The sequence below is a fragment of the Botryllus schlosseri genome, chromosome 14 (assembly GCF_051294905.1).
Source record: "Botryllus schlosseri isolate E-star chromosome 14, Bs_hap1, whole genome shotgun sequence".
Lineage (NCBI taxonomy): Eukaryota > Metazoa > Chordata > Ascidiacea > Stolidobranchia > Styelidae > Botryllus > Botryllus schlosseri.
The window spans coordinates 7,657,340-7,675,733 of NC_137249.1; the positions used below are offsets into that span (position 1 = coordinate 7,657,340).

The following is an 18,394-nucleotide window of genomic DNA, read 5'->3' on the forward strand; positions in this document are numbered from 1 at the left end:
GAGATTGCCAAAGTTCATTCTCGTTTTGTGTTAATTTTTTTATGCTACCAGCACCGTGCATAGATTGGCCCGCATTTGAAATGCAATAAATTTCAACCAGAGATGTTATAATGGAGTGAAAATTGTAATATATGAAAAATGTTCACAGTGCAGAACCCACCAAGATTCGTTTGTGAGAGTGAACCTCTAAATTTTGGAGGTTCACACACAGAACGCGAACGTGAACCTCAGAAGTTTAGAGATTCACGTTCACAAACGAACCATTTGGTAGGTTCTGCACTGTGAACCCTTTTCATTGATTGCAACAGCTTTGGTTGAAAATATTTGCATTTCAACTGCGGACCACTCTATGCACGGCGCTGGGCAGCATAAAAAAATTAACATTAAACGAGCATGCACCTTGCCGATCTCAAAAATTTTGCTTGCTTTGTTAAAAAAGTTTGCTCAAAATATCCAGCTGTCCGTTTAAAAATATGTAGTGACTCTCTGCTGTGAGCTTGACCCGCAATCACACAACATCAAGAATGAAATACACTGCATGTAGCGATGTAGGTAGTCAGCAAATGATGCCTTTTCAACCAATGAATGAAATTTATATAAAGCAGGGGCGGGCAACCTACGGCCCGCGAAGGGATTTTGTTCGGCCCGCGGACAGTTTTCCGTCTTACATGATAATGTGGCCCGCGGCCCCAGTCTTTAGAGATTCCCCACTACTTGCTTACATGCATCAAATTTTAGTGACTGTATGTTATTATACACATGTATGCGCAGCGAGCGAGGGTGGAGCTTACGCGTAGTCCGTCGAAGCGAGAAGACATGCATTATCGGCATTTGTGTACTCAACCCTAACGTCATTTGTGGTAATCATGGTTTTTGTCGACTACAATGGTCATTTACACCACGCCGATATTTCTTATTTTTGATTCCGTAACCGTCAACTTGTAGCGCGGCACATTTCTGGCCTTTTGTAAGACACCGCTTATGCCAGGGGTCCCCGTTAAGGACTGCTCATGCACACTGCACAGTGATTGATCAGAGAGAAGCAGACATGGTGGTGCCTGTATCATAATGCTGTTCTGAAACCCGCATTGTCTTCGTCATTATTGGCAAGAAATGGCTTTGAAGTTACATTGCTGTCGTTAAAATACATCCATTCCTTGTATATGTGGATAAATGGACGAATAATGTATTAATTCAGCAATCCGGCCCGCCAAGTACTTAATTTTTCTGTATCCGGCCCGCCGACTGGAGAAGTTGCCCGCCCCTGCTATAAAGAATACATCGTTGTCTAATATAAAATCTATTAGCAGCCGTACTGGATCCATCTTGGTTTGATACGTTTATTGTATCATAAAAACCAAATCCGTGCGATTGGGGTGTTGGCTGCTGTATAACTCGTTTATGGGGTAATATCGGTAGCAAGCATAGAACCCCGTTTTACACTCTGCTCAGTATAAATGTAGCATAAGTCAGGCGCCGAAGCCGAATACACTGTCCGGTCTGGGCGAAACCGTTAAGGCGTAAGCTTATATTCCCTTACAAGTTCTCGTCGGAATTGTTGGCAACGCGACGGAAGATATTGATTTTATGAGATTATTGTACCATTTGATTTCTCCAGTTGATACATTTGGTGACGTTTAAATAGTCAGTATGTACTTCAGCAGTATCGTCATTAGATATCGTACATCACTTCTCTGAAATGCAGGGTTAGAATTAGCAATATGACGTCACGTGACGTCATAGGTTCACGTTCGCGTTCACACTTCACACAGAACCTTTCAAAAACGCTCGCGTTGACACGAACCTGAAACTTTCAGGGGTTCGCACCATCTGCAGAACCTCAGACAGAGAAGATAAGGCCAGTTACACCACATCACCAGATAATTTGTTATTTCTTAACCATTGCTATTTCGAAGAACTTTTTGGAGAAGCTGTGGGTCACTCAGCACTTCACAAAAATGCGGTTTCAACCAATATGCGTAGCCTTGCGCTATATACAATGTATTCATGCATTGGATGCTGTGATAAGACCAATCATGGTTTGAAAGCGCCCGCGAAGGTTGCGACCCAATATTCTTGTAGTGGAAAGGGACGAAAAATAATACTCGATTCGGGTTCAAGGACGCGTATAATTGTGACTCAGTCGTACATACCACCAGCATGACATTGATTTCTCGTACCACCCAGCAAGTATCGTAGCACTGGTATGAAGAGTCCTGTAGTGTAGACGATGATCGCGGAACTGACATCGCTGTACCGTAACATGAACTTAAGATTGGCCAGATGGCCACAGATTTGCTGTAAAATCTACACCCGTCGCTACCAGAATACAGAATTATACATACACATACACGGCTTTGCAAAATCTCGGCCGGATTCCCCTTTCGCCGTCTTATTCTGTAATTAGCAGCGACAATGCCTCGGTAATGACACAGGAAGTGGCAAACAATTGCCGCCGAAGGATCGAAAAATTCCTGGCAGATTTCAATTAGAGATTACAAAGCCTGTTTACGAGAGCCATCGCTGGTTTCGAATATCTGGTAGGATTTTCCGGGAAGCCAAACCCAACGCTGCGTCCGAACAGACGCCGCATTCTCGACTTGGACATAGATAGTAACATGTTACATTGTTACAATCCTGGGACCGCATCACGCGTATACCATTTATAGTGCAAGACGCGGTGATGTATAGTGTCACGCACACTGACGCAAAAAACACTGCTGTATCAAATGCAAGAACAAGAGTAGCCAAATTTTCGACTGATATATTGTATCGTCATGTTTATTCATTGCGTCACAACGATTTTAGTACGTCAAGTAATTGTTATAAAAATTCATCCCACCCGAATTCATCACGGCCATAGCAAAACTTCTCCTGGCGCATCGATAAAGGCGATTCTGACCTTGCAACGCCATCTGTTTTGAATGCGTCACAATCAATCCGTATAACAAATTTCGCCCTCTACAAAAAATTTCAAACATCTTCCCTAAATTTTCATCCTGGCCTGACCTATGAAAGTATGCAAAACTGCACGTAAGATAATGAGACGTTAACACCGTCGCGTTCGTAGTATCGCAAATCCGATATTTTACGATGTGCACCGTGCTGAGACGGAGAGACCACCAACGAATTTTATCCTGTCTGCGTGAGTCGGTTAACTAGCATGGTGTGTAATTCCAAAAATCTCACGGATTAAGTAAATTCGATGTATGCGAATTGCGCGCTTTGCGCACGCGTAATACGATGGACAAATACACCAGGTTTCCAAGCATGTTTGCATCGAAAACAGCTATGAGCGCTCGCTAAATAGCGCGAATTGCTAGATCTGTCAAGGTCGATATGCCTGTACAGTAGGGCTGTTCAAAAATAACTTTTTTTTCCTGATTCCAGCCATTCACTGATTAAATTGTCAGGTTGCCACAACAAAGGCTGCACACCAAATTTGGTTCAATTCGAACATGTCTAAGCGTCCGCAGAGCCAATTAAAATTTTTAATTTACTACGTAAAATTAAAAAAAAAAAATTTCAAATTTTTCTCTCAACCCCATGAAAATGTTGAGATGTCTTCAAAGACCATGCAAATGAAATTTGAGTCAATTCCAACCAGTAGAAACGGAGTTATTTGAGTTTTTCGTTGATAATTCTCGGATTATCCACCAATCAAGGATAATTGGAGAATTATCAACGAAAAACTCCAATAACTCCACTTCTACTAGTCCGAATTGAGTCAAATTTTATTTGCATCGTCTCTGAAGACAGCTCAACAATTTCATGGGGTTGACAGAAAAATTTGAAAAATTTTTTTTTTCAATTTTCCTGTATAAATTAAAAATTTTAATTGGATCCGCGGAGCCCTATACTTGTTAGAATTGAACCAAATTTGGTGTGCAGCGTTTTTTAAGGTAACCTGACGATTTAATCACTGAATGGCTGGAATCCGGAAAAAAAAGTTATTTTTGAACAGCCCTACTGTACAGTAGGGCTCTTCAAAAATGACTTTTTTCTCAAATCGTACTGGCTAATAGATAAAATTGTTAGGTTACCTAATTTAAGCCTACACACCAAATTTGGTTCAATTCCAACCAGTAGCCGCATTGCTACAGGAGAAGAAAGTTTCTATTTATTTTATAAAAATAAATAACAAAAAATTTGAAAATTTTCTGTTCACCCCATGAAAGTGTTACGTTATCTATAGAAACGACGTTTACCAAATTTGGTTCAATTTCAACCAGTGGCAGCGGAGTTATTGCCGTCGAAAAATTTGGATTATGACTTGAGTAGTATTTACGGTGACCAATTCTTTAATTATTTATTATAGTGGTGCCCACCGTAAATACTATTTTATTCAAATCCAAATTTTTCGATGGCAATAACTCCGCTTCCACTGTTTGTACAGTACACACACACAAAGGCGTACAAGATTTCAACATACCGGTTAACATCACCCATTGTTTAACGCGGATATAATCCGTTATCACCAGATAACATCATTATCCCAAATAAGTCGAATCGTATGAGAGAGCTGTCCGGTGTGCACTGTACACAGTGTATAGCAATGGTTCCCAACGCATGGGTCGCGACCCACACTTGGATCACCTAACTATTTTGGGGGCGCTTGTTTCAAGGTATGTTGTATCAGAAACCTAAAAAATGACAACAAATATAATTTAGAACGTGAAGATATCACAAAACCTGATAATATATACTTCCATTTTCAAGTAGCGTCACTGGGTGCTACAACTCATTTCAGTCAAAATCGCGTCATGATTTGGCCAGTAAAATTATTACGACAAATTGTTTGGGTCACAAGATTTCACCAATCTGAACTCATTTTTTTAATGGATCACCTTCAACGCGTGTTGGCAACCACTAAATTGAGCTGAGAATTCGTATACTTTGATAGACGGATCGCTCGTAACATAAACTTATTAATTGCCTATCATATCCAACATGGTTCATTCGAATCAACGTTCGATTCGTTTGCGTTTGATTCGTGTCTCCCCATTCGATCTAATGGTCACACCGATTCAAACAGGGCATTTTTCAAGAACTACCAAGGCACGTGGTTGCATATATCAGTGCGTCGCAGAGAGTGAATCCATTTTTAAATATTTTTCTTGACTAACAATAAGCGGGGTGGATATAGAAAACATTTGTACCGAATGCGACACAAGACCTATACTGCATTCGGACAAGCGACCGGGATAAGGTAAGCGGCGCAATCTATAAATAGTTAGTAGGAGCGAAACCTTTTTGATATCGTAATCACAACAAGAGACAAGCTTCCCGCAGCATAGAAGAGCCAAAAATGCGGCGCGAGAAGCAAAACAAAAAATAATCAGACACACAAATCCGTAAGAAAATCCTCTCACCCGCGCGATTCTCAAGTTTTTAAGATCAACACGTACGCGTCTAATGCGTCGCGCGAGCAAAGCGCCCAATAAGCTTACGAGGACGCTACTTTATTTACAGCCCAGACCTGTTGTGTTGATACGATCGGCTCTAAAAAGCGGCTTATATTCCGAGAAATAATTTCCTTAAATTAATCCGCGCAGCCGAACTGTCACAGTACGAAACTCTTAGCGGTATCAATTAATTATTATTATTATCAACTCGCGGGGATAATTCAAAACTGCAGTGTACCGAAACTTCCGACTGTATCGTTATTCAAATAAGCTGTATGCCATTAAAATACGAATGCTTATGTGGTACGCTACCATTGGTCAGTGGTCACACATCCAACTACACGCAGCAAGGGTTACGGCAATCAAACAAATTAGTAGATCACAACCGACACGAATCGAACTACTAAATCCACGCTCGAATTGAATCGTATTTTTCAATGAATTGCCACATTACGCTCTAAAATAGCGTAATCTTTAATGAGCACAATTGCTGTGTTTCTGCGTGCCGCGTGCTGCGCGTCACATTTAGGGGATTCTTGACCATCGCGCAAGTCTGTCAGCACTGTGATTGGTCAATCTAAACTGCTCTGATCCAGGGATATCCCTGCTCTGATCTAACGGAAAAAGCAAAGTGATGATTTTGTATATTCGAATAAAAAAAGCTGATTCGAATCACTGATTAGTGATACCGGTAATCATTCGCATCGATTTCACATCTGTAACTAATACTGCCGACTCTAACCACGACATCAATGATCACTGAGCTATATATCTATGTATTCCAGAAGTAAAATCCAAGTTGCCATCGACATAATGGAAAAATAAGGAGAGGCATACAAACCTGATGACAAAAATGGTCAACAGACTTCTGCCCAGTTCTAATGTCACCTGATCATGCCCTTTCTGGTGAGCTGATGACTAAAAAAGGTGATCACTGCCAAAATACGGACAAGTATGAGATATATTAAGGACAATGTAGTTTGTTAGACATCGCCCTTCAAAATAATGACAAATCTCAGAAATAAGGACTGTATGACAACTCATAGTATAATGTATCTACAGAACGGTAGCCGAATTTCGGCAACGTATAAATCAATATTCAAATTTCTGAAAAGGATTTCACGTTCCAATTTTCAGTTAGCATTCCGTAATGAAGAACAGAAGGTTGAACGGTGCATACAAATAAAACCGCGATACGGGCTTCGAACCCGGAGACAAAATGCGCCGCCGCCATATAATCCGGATCAAAAGTACGGGAATGCGCATATTGAACGTAAATGTTTACACCGGATTGAACCGTAATTCCGGTAAAAATGCCGTAAAGAGCTGTCGCGCGTTTTCTTACCGTCACTCCCAATCGTTCCCAGTCGATGGTGTCCAGGTAACAAAGCTTGCTGTTTTTCTGAATGCGCACCCCGCCTCTCTCGATGTGACGCAAATTTTCGAGGCCGATCTGAAACAGATATTGAGCGACTAACGATACCATTCCAACTTCCAGAGAGATGAGGAATAAATTGTTATCTGGCCATCCCATAAATTAAATTTGTATTAATTAGATTACCAGATTGACACGATGATTCCACCCTACTTTTGCGGGCTGATGCCGATATCAAACGATGCTCTGTTTGGAAATAATCATTGAGAAACCTATACTATAAAACCGGGGCCCACGATAGTTAGTAGTATCGTAGGCCCCGATAAAACCAATGCAGCCTCACGGCTTGGTAAGAGATTGAGACGATGACATTACGCTGTTGAATACACGCGCAGACAAGATGTCTGAGTTGTAGTGGTATAAATGATGGAATATAGGAATTAAACAGACAGTATAATATCATAATACATTTGATACTGCCGGGGTCACCTTTAAGTGTGCCGGCCGAGGATGCCGGTATCGATGAAACAGCAGAATGGGAGTTGCATATTTGTGGTTTATGGGAGCTAGAAATATCGTCAAAGATAACGATCACAGTTGCGCTCTCCATCGCATTCAAGGTCGTGATAAACGCGCGCACCAGCGGAAATACCGAAATAGAATATCCCGATTCGACCACAGCTGATTATGCATAGAACAACCAGGTTATCCTGTCAGCTTTATGTCAGGAGTAACGAATGGAACAAAGTCGTCATTATGTCGAACTGAACATCTGTTACGTATGAATGCATGAATTGTACGCACGCTGATTTCTTCAATGCGAATTACACTAGAGTCAAATGGTCATCACAATGATTTTATTCTAAGCGCCTCAGAGAGAAAAAGCATCAAAATGACTAGGCAAACTACCAGGTATCAATTTACGAAAGGCCTTGCAATCAGGAATCACTATTATCAATGTTACCGCTCTACTAACCGCCATATATTTTCCGGGAATTGCATTTGCCAGATAATCGCCACAGGGATTAAACTCAACGCATGTATGGAACCAGACCGCATTAAGTGGTTATTATAGGGTTACCATATTTTTGGAGTCATGAAAGGATGACACTTTTATCAAATCAGAAAAGTTAGTTGATCAAATGTGAAATCCGTCGACTTCGCTGATTTTGCTGAAAAATTTGGTGGGTTAACTAAAAAAAAGTCACACTTTCGTTCGACTCTCGATTTACAAACTATACTTAAAATTAGTGGTGTTGACTAAAAAAAAGGAGTCGCTTACTATCGAACCACGAATTTCCTATTTAGCGTCATTTATACCCATTTTCACTCGAACCTATCCATTATCTTAGCTGTAAAAGCAGTATAGGACGAATTCCCGAAAAGGAGAATATTTTGGCGTCCTCGGAGGAGGACATTTTCAAAACCCTGAAAAAGGAGGACAAATCCTTTTAAGGAGGACGTATGGTAACCCTAGGTTATGAACGGTTGCAAATACCAAGACCGCGAAACACGAACTGCACCCTGTATGCTATGGAAATAGCCAGTGCCGCACGCAGACCAATGAAAACGATACTCTGGTATTCCCAGAGATTTATCGGCACTGCCTCGTACAGTGGTTCTCAGCCGGGGGTCAGAGAAACCTCTAAATTTGCAAAATGGTTGATGCCCTAATTTGTATTTCTTCAAATTGAGGAAATCACGAGGCATTTTCGCTTTATAACTGTTGAAACTTCAGGACTCACATCAACAGAATGGCCGTTTGAGATGCAATATCCTACTGTGAAACTCACTCTATTTGCCAATGACAGTAGCCTACTGATACAAACATATTGCTGTTTAGAGATGTTTTGCTGGGGTTTGCGGAAAAATAAAAAAAAGTTGGAGTATGCATAGGTCAAACGGGGTGACACCGAAAAAATCCATTTTCTCTTGTGATATACATAACCACAATTCCATAATAACTCCAAGATGAGCTGCTAGGCTAAAATGACTAAGCTTGACGTTATATGTTCACTAAAAATTTGTTTCTCAATTTCGGTGCCATATATGTTGCGATCATATCCAAAGGTGTCGTGGGAAGCGTTTCGCGTTATTATTACATTCGCCATCACCTATCTATGTGGAAATGGATGTTCGGCACTCGTTCATATATATCAAATCGAAGGTTCAAAGATGGTCCGTGAAGACAAAAAGGTTGAGAAACACTGGCCTAGTGCGAACTGCGAATGCATCCACCTCGTGAGAGAAATGAATGCGTAATGGTGCAAATAATCGAATCACTTGAGCATTACCGGGGCCTACGATACTTGAGTATCGTAGTCCCCGGCAGTACCAAAAGGCAAAAGCTACTTGGGTGCTCCGTAGAAGTAGAAGTACTTGGTTACTGACCAACCTCAGGTAGGTCGCACTCCGTAGCTGAGGAAGTGAGGATAGATAGAGCTTATAGCTAATACGTAATATCCTCAAAGGAGCTTGAATTCGCCTGGAGGCGTATTGCTAACAAGATAATGTCGGACTTAGCAGAAGTGTGTCTTTGTATGTTGGTGCGCAGTTCATTGATCCAACAGGTAAACCGCAAGTGGAATTACCATATCGCATGTCTTGTACGGGCCGAAGTAGAGACAGAGAGGTCGAAAGTCGTACAATGTCAAACACTTACGGCTTACATGGCTGTTACTTTCGAACAGAACCGGATGTCTCTTATCATTAAAAGTACAATTGCGCGGTAACGCTGTAATCCCGCGCACTTATCAATATTTAAATTCGCCACATGGGGTCTCATTCCGATCACCCGAACCACGCATAATGCGCCAGAATGACGTCATAACAGGCAAAACGAATATACTGAGGCCCCGAACCATCCCTATTTTATTGGGCTTTGCGAAAATGCTGTGGGCCGATCACGACTACACAGACATCACAGGTGTCATTTTCAATGACGTGCGCGTAACTCTGTACTACTTGTTCCGTATGCTGTGATACAACTGATCGCGGCTTAAAGGCGGGAAAAAGGTATCAAAACTGTAATTCTCGTTGATAAATATATTATCAGTGGAAAGAGCCGTATTAGTACTTGAAAATGTCATGTCTCATTACAATTATTACTCGATCCGGATTTAGTAATCGATGCACTGTAACCGACACTACTTAAAATTACAGTTCCATACTGAGCCATGATACTATGGATATAAGATTGCAGTATGCTCTGAAAGTCTGCCTGCAAGAACGCGTGCAGATTATATTAAACATGCAGCAAACGTAATTTTGGAGATCGGCGTATTAGCGGGAGGTAATTACGCGGGCGTCGCTAATTGCCTTTCAGCACATTATGTGACTGTTTGTACTTCGCACTTGAAAACAAAATATACGCTTGCTTCAGGGTGCAAATGAAAATAATGCAGTGACAATGACGTCTCCATGCAGTCGATTCGCGATGCAAATATGCGCGAATGAGTACGGGCTACTGAAGCAACTTTGTGGTATACACGGGAATCGCAATAATTCGCTCAGTGGACTTCTAGAATACCTTCGGACTGTGTTCATGTTCATTGTTCATTTGTGTTCACTGTTCATATGTAGTCACTGCGTCACAATGGATATGTGATATCATGGCATTGTTGTGCGTAAAAAATCTGGCCCTTCCAAATTTTCATTCTGGCTACACCTACGGTAAGAAGCAGCCTACAAGTGGCCGTGCGACAAGTCGGCAGCTACGGAATGAAAATAGAGAAAATCGGCCTGGCGTAAATGAGTATTGCAGTTGAAAAACACCACGCATACCACAAACAACGGTAAGAGCAAGAGGGAGCGTGTCCATGTCCAGGGTTGCAATATACAATACACCACAACTTACACTGTAGCACACTCATCAATATAATCAATACCTTAGCAGGCTTGTAATTCTAAATAAGAGTACCATATAACTCAATAAATAAATAATGGTAACCGACGACTTCAAACGGCAATCGACTATAAGGACAGTCGCAGAGAACTATAATTTACAAGCAGATAATATAAATACCTCTTGAAGCTGGGGGTTTTCGTATATGATCATTCCATAATTATAAAACACTTGTCGACCTCGGATGACGGAAAGGTTTGGGAAGAGCTTCCGTAAAGATCGCAAACCGTAAACCCGATAAATGAGCAGATATTCGGTGATAACCCGCAGTTTTGGGAAAGAGTACCTAAGAAAAAGAATCATCAAGAGCTAAGTGCAATAACTCACGGTTAGCACGCATGGTTATTGGTTAGTATACACGGATAATGGCGCTCTCAAAATACATTAGGTAAAGCCGTAAAGGCAATGAACAGTGAACAATTTCAACATACATCACATGTACTGCACAGTGCACAGTGTGAAGTGTACACAGTTACAATATGACCGTAGGGGCGTATCTAAGGTGCGGGAGGCGAAAAGCATCAATGCCTTCTCTCCAAAATTTTGACTTGGAAACCGTGACGTCAATCGTTTTTACTACGTCATAGTCAACATTCTTGACGGCATGCGTGGCCTACGGAATACGCCAGCCTCGTGTCATGTCATTATAGAAAAATACTAGCGCCCCATTTTGCTCCAGTTTACTCCAGTTTATGTACTGTATGCGAGGGTATTATCTCTGTGACAGTTTTCTTAACCTTTTTTTCGCGTGGACGCCTAAATTATTTTGGATGGTTCTGCAGTCCCCATTGTAACCTAACCCGAGAAAAATTTTTGAACTTAAATGCGGACTATTTGGGCAGCGAGTAACTCGAAAGGTCATCAATTTCGTCCAGTCTCAATCCTAATCACGGCCTCATTGCCATATAGTCTAAAACGCTACCAAATCACTAAAAAGGTCATCACTTTCGCCCAACCCTTGTCTTGGCCGGATTACGAGTTGGAGTGCATAGTGTAGTTTTTGTGATATGTGATGAACACTGAAAATAAAACAAAATCTGAACAATATGAACATAAGTATAACACAGGAGAAATATTACAAGGAGAAGGTATAGTTACGTTATAGTTGCACTTCCAACAATGGCCTTACAGGGCGCCCTTAAAACTAGTCCGCGGATACCCAAGGGGTCCATGGACTCTGATTTAAGAACCCTTCCTCCATGTGACCGAAAAACTTCATATATACTAATGCCTGTTCGTGCAGGATACGCAATTAGTAACTACGCAGAGTGATTCATCGCATCAGTCGGTAGCTACTGGCTACCCATATGTTTTTAATATCTTCATTTGACCGCAACAGATGCTCGATAATGTTGCCGCCGTTTCTATATAACATCACTGCCACTACGTCGTCAAAGTGTTGTGACGAGACAATCGCCGCTTGTTGTATCATGGACTCGGCTAATCGAGGCTTCATAAATTGTAATCCATTATTATTTATTCTCCTATTCCCTGCCCGCGTACAGTAGGCCGTGTGTTGAGATTAGTTAACATCCTATACAATGATTAGTAATAAGCCTAACAAGTATTCGACTTACTTGCCCATAACTTGACTTCCATAGTAAATTCATCTTCGTTACTCAATTAAAATGAATTCTTCTGTTGCTAGCACTTAAACGGATCCTCGTATTACCCAGTATACGTTGTCGAATTTCGAATTTGTTCTATCTTATAAGCGTCATATATGATTTTAGAGTGGTGATATTCAATTCTGAAAATGGACAGTACTTTTCTCGTGCTTTCATTTATTTTCATTATAATGCGCACTCGCAGTAACCGTGTGGGGCGCGGAAGGTCAACAGGCGATTAACACCTAATGTTCGTTGTTAAATATAAAGCAACAACAACTGTTCTGACTGACATCACCTAAAATTTAAATTAGCTTCAAGATCATATCTGACATGCAATTCATTGAGCCAGTTCTGTAGGCCCCCCCTAAGTTATTGCTTCTATTTATACAATGTACAATGTCAACTCTAATATATTCATGATCATGCTCGGAAAACATACCGAAATCCATTTATATCTACACAGTTCCGCTGGGACCATCAAATCTTACAGTTTATGAACGCTCCAGTGTATGAGTGGCATAGATCCACCAGCCGACACTACATTTATATGGAAATAGAAGATTTACTCACTGCTCAAAACTGCTTTCCGTAGTTCCAGGCATGAAAGTGATCTGTACGAAACCGTTGACGATCGTGCAATTTTCTAGGTCTCTCAGGTTTTCCGGGGTATTTCTAACATCCACCAAAGCGCAAACTGAACACAATAATTTACGTTTCACGAATGCGCAATGTGCGGGCAATGCCCAATGACCATATTGCATACGAGATCATTAATATTTTGATTGGAGGATTATTATGCAGTACAGATGAGCACCACTCTGGTTCGAAGCATACCTTTGACCAAGAGTGCCAAGCAATCATCATCTATTAAAGATAATTTCATGTAGTGACGTAATATCTCCAAGCCATGTCAAAGCGAAAGTTATTGTAGGATGAGTTTCGACAATTAAGCGAATTTTACTAATAAAATCAGGTTTACGTACAGCATAAGCCGTAAGGTAGGCTAATCATTAGGGCAAGTTTTTGTTGCAGTTAAATCCGTGGAAAGTTGCATTTATTTTTGAAAAAAGTTGAAAAGTTGCAGAAGTTGCATTTTGACCACATTTTGCTCGGTTAACTAAAAAAAAGGTCAATTTTCCGGCTCAGCTCCCGAAATACCCGTAAAAGCGTTACTTCGGTGCTGATTTACGGTGTTTCAGTCGAATTTGGCCGTGTATTTCACCAAAATCGAAAATACTTTCATGAAAAATCGAGAAAGTTGCAAAAAATTGCATGGAAAAAATGGACAAAGTTGCAAAAAGTTGCACTATATGATTCCTTGAAACAGCTTAAAACAGCATTCTACATATCTTACGAGTATTTAGGAAGCTGCCGGTAGCTGTAAAAAAAAGTTGCAAAAGTTGCAAAAAATTGCCCTAGTAATCATATAAAGTGACGTTATACATTGACCACATCTCATATTGGATTCCATGTTTACAACATCGAGCTACACCGACAACGTCACAATCAACGATACTTTCACGCATTGACGTCACTATATTACTCGCGATTGCTAATTACTAAATTAGGAGGGTACTACTTTCGGTCCAAATCATTCAGCGATAAAAACACAGCAAAACAGCTTTCGCTGGGTGTATCAGAATTATTTTCGGACAAATGCTGTACGTAAATATTGGCCGATATGATGAGATATTACTATCAGTGGCGCGGTTTGTGATATTGGCCCTGAAATTTTCCCTGCCGACTTCAAACTTATGACGCGGGTTCAGATCTATACCAACGCGCAATCGGTTATTGTCTTTACAATACATACATTCCGACATGGGTTCCGTTATTTGAAATTAACACATAGTCTTCCGTTCAACAGCCGATTACACTTAGCCATTCCCAAGCACATCATCTGTATATAACCGATGGGTGATAGCTTACAGCACGTGCATTATGCATTGTGCACATTAGCAATCCGTCACTAGCATACCGATTCCAGAAATCAGTCAATCAGTGAGGACACGAAAAATGGTGGAGAGATTTAATTTTATATTTGTATGTAACATATATCCAAAATCGATGGATAGTATCCTACCAATATCGCAAAAAAGGCATGACCGCGGGCGAGATGGTGCCCTATCATCATTAACATATTTTCCGTTTAATTTGAAATGTGAGGCGAATCTTGGGCCTGATTACGGATTTATGAGAAATGAAAATTTTAATTGTTAACCGTGACTGTGAGACGGTGTTTTTTCTTGTTTGAAAGTGCTGCGATCAGCGCCGGCACGAATCCAAGTAGTGTACGGCCGTATCGGCTTATATCGTTAATTTCCCTGACAATAATTACTGCTTGGCTCAAAATTTGCGTGTTGGCCGTAACGAGTTTAGAAGTTTAATCCCGACAATTGATAGCTATGAAGGCAGCACGCTATGTTGCATCATTTAACGGGAATACCGAATTACACCGACGGTAATCATGCCTTGTCAAAAGCAAAGGCACAGCATACAGCAATACACATTTCTGTCCTCTGACCCCGTGGAATAAATTCGGGTAAAGTATCCCTACCGGGTACCGCACATCCTTTGCAATATCGGAAGTCGGGTGGACGGCGTAATGTGTATAAATGGGTTACGGTAGATTGCAAGGAGAAATGTGACATCAAATTTTCAATTGATTGAGAAATTCGGAACGTACTTTTCTGCAGCGTGTCGTAGCCTGCAACCCGTTCAAAACCAGATATGTGAGAAAGCTAAGACGACTAATGTAACAAAATTTGTTAGCAAAACCATAGTCGCAGTTCTTTCAAAATAAACGGAACATTCAAGATCAAGTTCATGGTTTTTAACAGGACGCCGCCCTGCAGAAACTCCAATAATACCACTTATAACACGTACAATATCTAAAATGAAGCAGCAAATTTCTCAGAGAATATTAGTTCCTAATATTTGCTGTCGAGTTGCATACATATGTCGTAATTAGGGCTGGGCACAATGATTCGAGTACTCGAATCTGAATCGAGCATTAATTTTAATGATTCGAGTCGAGTAGTAAAAGACGATTTTTTCGAGTAATGAAAATATACGCTTCTCGCCACTGAAAGTTAATTTACTAACGGGAATTATAGTTTTCATACTATTTTCCACCGACGAAGCCTTGAAATCTTGTTTGGCCGTGTCGCAGCATACGAGACATTGTTCACAGCTACGAACGTTACTGGAAATAACATATTTCCGAAGTCATGATCATTCCACAACATTGTCACGAAGTGCAATGAAATCGGTATGGTCGAAAAAATATCAAAGTATCTTCAATGTAACGGATGCCAGGCGTTATGTTCTTTGTGGTGGCATAAAAGGTACATATTTGATATTTGACATAGTTCATTATGTTGTGACGTCATAATGAGTGATACTCGAATACTCGACTCGACTCGAAGCATAAAACGTGATTCAGAATCGAATCACTCAGGTACTCGATTTTGCCCAGCCCTAGTCGTAATTACATTTTACGTTAATGTTACTTTTTGACGGTTCACCGGTCGGAAAAATTGTTTTGAAATTATGCCGGTCCCCGAGATAAAAAGACCGAGAACCAATGGTATAAATTGAGCAAAAAACATCGCCGAATGCTAAAATTGCATTACCTGGACCGCGGTAAAACTTCTCTAGTAGCTTCAAGTACGGATCCTCTTTCGTTGAGTCATTTTCATAATATGGGTATTCATAGCCTCCTCTGTCCACCATAACTTCGGTCGCAAGGTCCGGCTCCGGAACTGTTGGGAATTCGGCAGGATCGAAATCGTGCGGCACGCCGCCGCCTGCGAGGTGCTTCCTCGAATCAAATATCAACTCATCTTCCCGCTTCCCGTCCGTTTGTTCTCGTGTATCTACAGATGCGTCGTTTGGATCATCAGAAAAATCCGCAGATGTAGCCGCACAATACGACGCTGCATTGTGAAGGATATAGAGACAGAGTATGATAGAAGATAAATTAGTGAACCGTGTCCTCCTTGTCACCGAATTATTCCGCCTTGAATACTGTGACCAGGTAGCCATCTTGGCGATATTTCGCAATCACTTCGCTTAATAACTGTCCGGCCGCCGTATGCGAGCTCAAATCGATCGTACGGCGCATTCAATTGCACATGTCGCTCCGTGCATCTATTTTAGGTAAGCGTCACTGAAATAGCAAACCAGAACAGAATGATACGTTTTCACTGCTGCAGAGTCTTGTGGACACGTTGGTGGTTTGCATTCAAATGTAATCCTCAATTATGACATATTTATCAAATAATTCTAAACGAAACTTAACTAATTCCATATAGGAATCATATTAGTCATGGTTAAGCTACCACCATCGACGACGAATTCGGACAATCTTGAAACATGAAAGCATGCCACTTTGTCAGTTGTTACCTATAGGACGAGGCTCAATGATTGAAGTTTGATACCTGAACCCACGGCGGTAAGTCAAATCGGGTTGCCGCAAATGCTATCAACGTTCATATCGACCCGACTGCTGGTCTGTGTACTCCCAGATATCTGAATATCTTACGCGTGTAACCAGACAAAGCCAAGCGCGTTGAATATGGAGGTGTCGCATTCTTGAATGCGGTATGAATTACCAGCCGGCAGCTGTATTCAAATGATAGCAAGATAACGCATCGAAACTAGGACTTTACCAATTTTCATTTCTCAAGCCGATAGTGGTGACCATGATGTTCCCACGCTGTCAAAATGACACCACGACAGGCTTACACCTATAACTGCGAAGGCACTGGCATTCTCATTAACAGCAGCGAGTAATGAAGCATGAAGCAATACTACGGCCAATTTATCCGCATCCACATCTGCTGTCGATATGTTGAATGACCGAAAGTGCAACCACAATGCCCCAGAACTTATCGTTACCGAATATTTTGCAACGTGCTGACTTGAAGTCACAATCTCATTATAGATCCCCACACCAGAATATGTCTTACTGCTTGTTCAAACATTCCCTCGGGCAATAAACTCAACATCACGGAAGATCGACATTTCATCTTGGCAAAGCTCTGAAAGTTAAATACAGGCTTCTCCACAGTGTCTAATTAGCTCAACATCTAGGCCGCCTTCAAAGCATTTGATCAATTGGTGATATATTGTCGAACTTGCCAAACTCCAATAATCAGAGACGGCGATAAAAACAAGCGATGAAGGCGCCACTAAACACTTCGATTCCAATTGAGGGAAAGAAGTATCAATTACCCTGACTTGGGAGACGAACAACACATGATCTCCAACTAACGCTTTGGTACTCAATTTGAATATTGCTATGAACTCGTATTTATGCCAACGAAGACAGATCCCGGCGACAATGACAATATCGAGTGACAATACGGCAATGACAACAGCTATCTATATTACTAAAATTATATTTCGCATGTTTGATGAATTTTCATCAACTCTCTCGATGTTTTCATTATAATTATTATCTGATGTGGACTGATCTATACATTCAAGTTTAACGCCAAGAAAAGAGCCTGTAGCTTTGACTGATTGGAAAATGCAGAGTTTAACTGTTGCCAACGGTCATTCTCCCAAGCTGTTGGGCACACGACTAATCTGTTGATGAGAATTCATTGTGATTTGCTAGCTCTTATCATTGAACTTCCCGCATCCGCTCGCGAATCTCTGTAACTCGCTGGTTTCACATAATCAATATTTTCATCAGGTATATCGATTACAAAACATTCTCTCGAATTGTAGTAAACAATTCGCTCGCCCGCCGGTGGAGTCGTTCGAGGTCCGACATGTTTTGATCGGGTCACAGCCGTTCAAGCAGAGAGTGTACTCATGCATAACGAAGATGGGAATGCTACAACATCTTAGGCACGCTGCTGTGTTAAGTGGAGGCATCCACGAGCGTAGCCAGGACAACATCTTAGGCACGCTGCTGTGTTAAGTGGTGGCATCCACGAGCGTAGCCAGGGGGAGGGCGAGAGGTGGCAATGCCTTCTCCAATATTTCGACTTGGGCTTTATGACGTCATTCTTTTCACTACGCCGCAATGGATTACCAAAACTCCACCCAGCCCACCCCGAAATTTCCATCCTGGCTGCGCCTAAGT

The 18,394-nt window shown here is 41.2% G+C and overlaps 2 protein-coding genes across 5 annotated transcripts in view; both read right to left on the reverse strand.

Annotated features, from left to right (window-relative positions):
- Nucleotides 1–18,394, reverse strand: part of LOC145455127 (large ribosomal subunit protein eL6-like) — a 114,243-nt gene that overhangs the window by 68,978 nt on the left and 26,871 nt on the right. Inside the window, exon 1 of one of the 2 annotated variants that reach the window (XM_080333086.1) lies at nt 17,918–17,922. The exons of the other annotated variant lie outside the window; for it this stretch is intronic. The gene's annotated coding sequence lies outside the window, so the exon portion shown is untranslated. Of the gene's footprint in view, nt 1–17,917; nt 17,923–18,394 lie in introns of those variants that run through there. 2 annotated transcript variants of the gene reach the window in all.
- LOC145455100 (insulin-like growth factor 1 receptor) overlaps nt 1–18,394 on the reverse strand; it is a 187,123-nt gene that overhangs the window by 41,867 nt on the left and 126,862 nt on the right. For 2 of the 3 annotated variants that reach the window (XM_080333051.1, XM_080333050.1), the window contains exons 2-5: nt 15,930–16,465; nt 12,865–12,988; nt 10,805–10,970; nt 6,751–6,858 (exon numbers count right to left, since the gene is read on the reverse strand). In XM_080333051.1, coding sequence (XP_080189177.1) covers nt 6,751–6,858; nt 10,805–10,970; nt 12,865–12,988; nt 15,930–16,341 — 810 coding nt within the window. In that variant the 5' untranslated portion in view covers nt 16,342–16,465. Of the gene's footprint in view, nt 1–2,153; nt 4,332–6,750; nt 6,859–10,804; nt 10,971–12,864; nt 12,989–15,929; nt 16,466–18,394 lie in introns of those variants that run through there. The other variant, XM_080333052.1, reaches the window with a different exon arrangement.